Source organism: Spea bombifrons, chromosome 1 (genome assembly GCF_027358695.1).
Source record: "Spea bombifrons isolate aSpeBom1 chromosome 1, aSpeBom1.2.pri, whole genome shotgun sequence".
Classification (NCBI taxonomy): Eukaryota; Metazoa; Chordata; class Amphibia; order Anura; family Pelobatidae; genus Spea; species Spea bombifrons.
The window spans coordinates 36,642,517-36,646,027 of NC_071087.1; the positions used below are offsets into that span (position 1 = coordinate 36,642,517).

Sequence of the window (3,511 nt, forward strand, 5' to 3'; positions counted from 1 at the left end):
ATGCCATCAGTACTGTAGGAATCAAGGATGGAAATCTACAGATGTATAGTGTTATAAAAAAATTTAAAATACATAAATAATGGTTTGTTGAAGTTTTACTATTTTTCCCCTTTTCATAGATAAATGTCTTGTCACGTTCTATCAATTGGAGGATGTCAAAAATCAAGAAAAAACATGAAAATGTAAATTTAAAATGTATATAAAAGGATGGGGGCTTAAGCAAAGAAATAGCTAAGTGAGGATGACTTTTTAGGCTCCAAACCACAAACAAGGGACAAATATACTCATCACATTAAAAATATATGTATATAGATTTATATCTCATATATCAGATAAACACGAAAATCGATTTCAGATCAGAACATAAAACATGTGAATTGTCTCGAGTTTGCATCGAGTCCCCAGCATAAATCCAGTCACTTTCCCTTGTGCCTTATTTATTCTTTTTTTTCCCTTAAAATAGCTGCAATGTGCATTAAAATCGGGGATTTTAGAATAAAAACATCTCTTACTTGTTAGTTCTGGTCCATTTTATATAAAACTGACTGGAGGTTCTGGTCAGCAGGAGGCTATTTGTTTATAATAAATATATACTTTTTAAATATTTTTTTGAACTAAAACGGTCCTTTTAGTTCAGCTGAAAATGTATATACATATAGATATATATATATTTATTTATATGGTTAAAAACATTAAAATTTGTTCGTAGAAAATGTTTTGCTTTGTTGTTTTTTTAAAAAAAAAAAAAATCCAGAGAATTCTAGATTCCAGCAGAGTATTTCATTCGTTTTTGTTTTTGCCTTTGGTTACAGAACCAGACCCGGACCACGTTCTTTTTCAGATCCAGTTTTTCGGCTATTGCTGCGATCTTCTCGGAAGAAGGGCGAGGTTGGATGGCGAAATATGCTTCTAGGGACCTCTTCTCTGGAGCTGCTATGGAGGTTCGTTTTCTCTTCTTTTCTGCCCCGTTGAAGAGCTCTGGTTTAGTGAGCTTCTCCCTGTGTGACTTCTCTGCCTCTTCCAGCCAGGCTTGTAAGATGGGCTTGAGGGCTATCATGTTATTGTGAGAGAGGGTAAGAGACTCGAATCGACAGATGGTGCTCTGGCTGAGGGAACCCACTCCAGGGATCTTGAGGTTGGCAAGAGCAGCCCCTACATCCGCTTGGGTCACCCCAAGTTTGATCCGCCTCTGTTTGAACCTCTCAGCAAAGGCTTCCAAGTCTCTGGGATCCGCATCCACGTCGCTCATACAGCCCATGTGGGATGGTAGCCCATGGGCATGTGCCATGCTCAGGGCTGCTTGGTGCATGGGGTTCATGCTGGCCATGTGAGGGTGAGCTGGAGTGGACACCACAGAGCCATCTGGTCCGGTTATGGCCCCTAGTGTTAACCCAGGGGTGATGTGGTCCAGCAGCTCTCCTTCCAAAGGCTGGTGATGGTGATGATGGTGATGGTGGTGGTGATGGTGGGATCCAGACACCCCTGACGGATGGGAGATGGGCACTGATGAAGAAGAAGAAGCAGACGAGCAAGGGATGGTGTTCATGGTGTGGTAGGTCGCGTCCGGCTTGAAGGGGCTGTGGTGAGGAGTGTGGTGGTGGTGGTGTTGGCTCTTGCACTGAGACACTATATCCACCGCTGCCAGAGCTTCTGCACGGGCCAGCAAACTCTCATCCAGACCTCCAAATATATTGCTCTGCAATGTCAAATAGAAAGCACACATTACTGTCTGCTGGGAATTCGGCGATTAGAACTTTTCTGGAATGTTAAAAAATGTGGGTACAGAGAAGAGAGAGAGAGAAGAGAGAGAGAGAGAGAGAGAAGAGAGAGCTAGAACACACGCCTAGGCGCAGACACTCAACACAAGGTACATGCAACATCCCAGGTCATAAAAATTAATATGAAAGGCAAGACCGGCTGAATACATAAATTGAGGCAAAAGAGAGAGAGCGAGGGGGGCAAAAAAACATTGGAAGTGTTGGGTGATTTGCTGTGCAGACATGAAAAAAACATCAAGCAGATAAAGGGCCTGTCAAAATGTGCCTTAGAGCGGTGATTATGCAGAGTACATACCGGTGGGGTTGGGAGACAGGCTCTTCTCATCGCCTCCGAGCTGCTGCTGCCTCCACTGCCTCCCCCGGCTCCGGAGCTGCTCCTGACGCTGGTGATACTGGGGGAACTGGTGGCCGAGGATGAGGAGTGTGGGGAGGAGTGCAGGGAAGAGTATTTGGGCTCGTCCTGCAGGCTGCTATGGGCCATGCTGAAGTGCTGCTTGCTGTTCAGGGACATCATCATCATGATCGCTGCTGGTGGGACAGCGGAGAAGGGGGAACGGGGGCCGTGGACCCTGCAAGTGGCAGAGTCAGGCTGGCAAGGGGCAAAAGCACTCTTGACTTTAAATGTGCCGCGGTTTGGAGCTCAGGCTCGTCTGCTGCTCGCCTGCCCTCTGTGCTCCTCTCTCACTTGCTTCTGCTAGGGACCCAGGTTTTGTCTCTTTGAGTGCCCCAGCGAGCAGCGTGGCTTTGCCTATCCTCCTCCTCCCTCCCCCCTGAGAGTAAATAACCAGATCTTCTAATGTTTCCCTTCCACTCTTACAATTACTCCTCCCATGCAGGGTCTCTCTCCCCCGTTAATGTTTGATATGATTAAAAGAAAAGCTACTCCTTCGCACTTTCCTCTCCAGATACACACCGAGCGCCGCGGAACCGTAGACCCACTTCAGCCCTGCTCACTTTCTTCAATCCTAGCACGTCCAGATACCTTTGTATTCTGTGCTCAGAAGTATTTGGTGGAGGTGCCTCTCTACAATCCCCTTTTTAAATGTCTACTTCTCTTGCACATTGCCCCTGGCTACCCCTGTAGCCCCTAGTCCTGTTTGTGATGTGAAGGATGTTGCTGCTGAAGCTGATGCTGATGGTGGTGTCCTGCTGCACACCTTGGCCTGTCAGGTAGTGTGTGGGGAGAGGGAGGCATCAGTGTGTATTGGATGGGAGGCACACATTCTGACTGCCTCTCTCTTCCTTGGGTACACAGCTCGTCTGTGATTGGACAATCCCTAGAAGAGTGTGTGTGTATGTGTTTGTGTGTGTGTAAAGGGGAAGAGGGATAAGTGTAGAGAAGGTGTGTGTAAGTTGATGCATGATCAGTTTATAGTCCTCATTCCTTTGTGTATAGAATTAACTCCTTAAACTTCTCTGACTTGCATGTAGCTGTGTTTGCTAGTGTTTATATGTAACATGCAATACATGTTTTTTTTTAACTTCATCATTATACAAAGCAGTGACTGTACACAGACCAATATCAAACATTTCATTGAACATCCTGGCACATATTCACAACCCAGCAGGAAGACCATGAAGGTCTGCCATCTAATGGGATATAAATGGGTATAGATCCTGGCACCTTCAGGGTGGTCATTGGGGAAGCTGCTATTTTCAGATGAAGTCTGTCCACAGTGTGGTGACAAAAATCACACAGAAAACAAATTATTATCAATTATTAATCATGTTTG

General features: G+C 45.5%; 1 protein-coding gene across 1 annotated transcript; it reads right to left on the bottom strand.

Moving 5' to 3' along the window:
- Window positions 1-740: 740 nt before the first annotated feature.
- Window positions 741-2,439, bottom strand: POU4F2 (POU class 4 homeobox 2). Its single transcript, XM_053460743.1, has 2 exons — window positions 2,074-2,439; window positions 741-1,696 (listed from the first exon to the last, which is right to left on the bottom strand). The coding sequence occupies exons 1-2, from the start codon at window positions 2,296-2,298 to the stop codon at window positions 761-763; spliced, it is 1,161 nt and encodes a 386-aa protein (XP_053316718.1). The 5' UTR covers window positions 2,299-2,439; the 3' UTR covers window positions 741-760.
- Window positions 2,440-3,511: the final 1,072 nt, after the last annotated feature.

Bases quoted from the DNA above. Each gene is read 5' to 3' on its own strand.
- POU4F2 (XM_053460743.1), bottom strand. From the start codon at position 2,298: ATGATGATGATGTCCCTGAACAGCAAGCAGCACTTCAGCATGGCCCAT. The intron at 1,697-2,073 runs GTATGTACTCTG...TTGACATTGCAG, and splicing joins CCTGTCTCCCAACCCCACCG to AGCAATATATTTGGAGGTCT.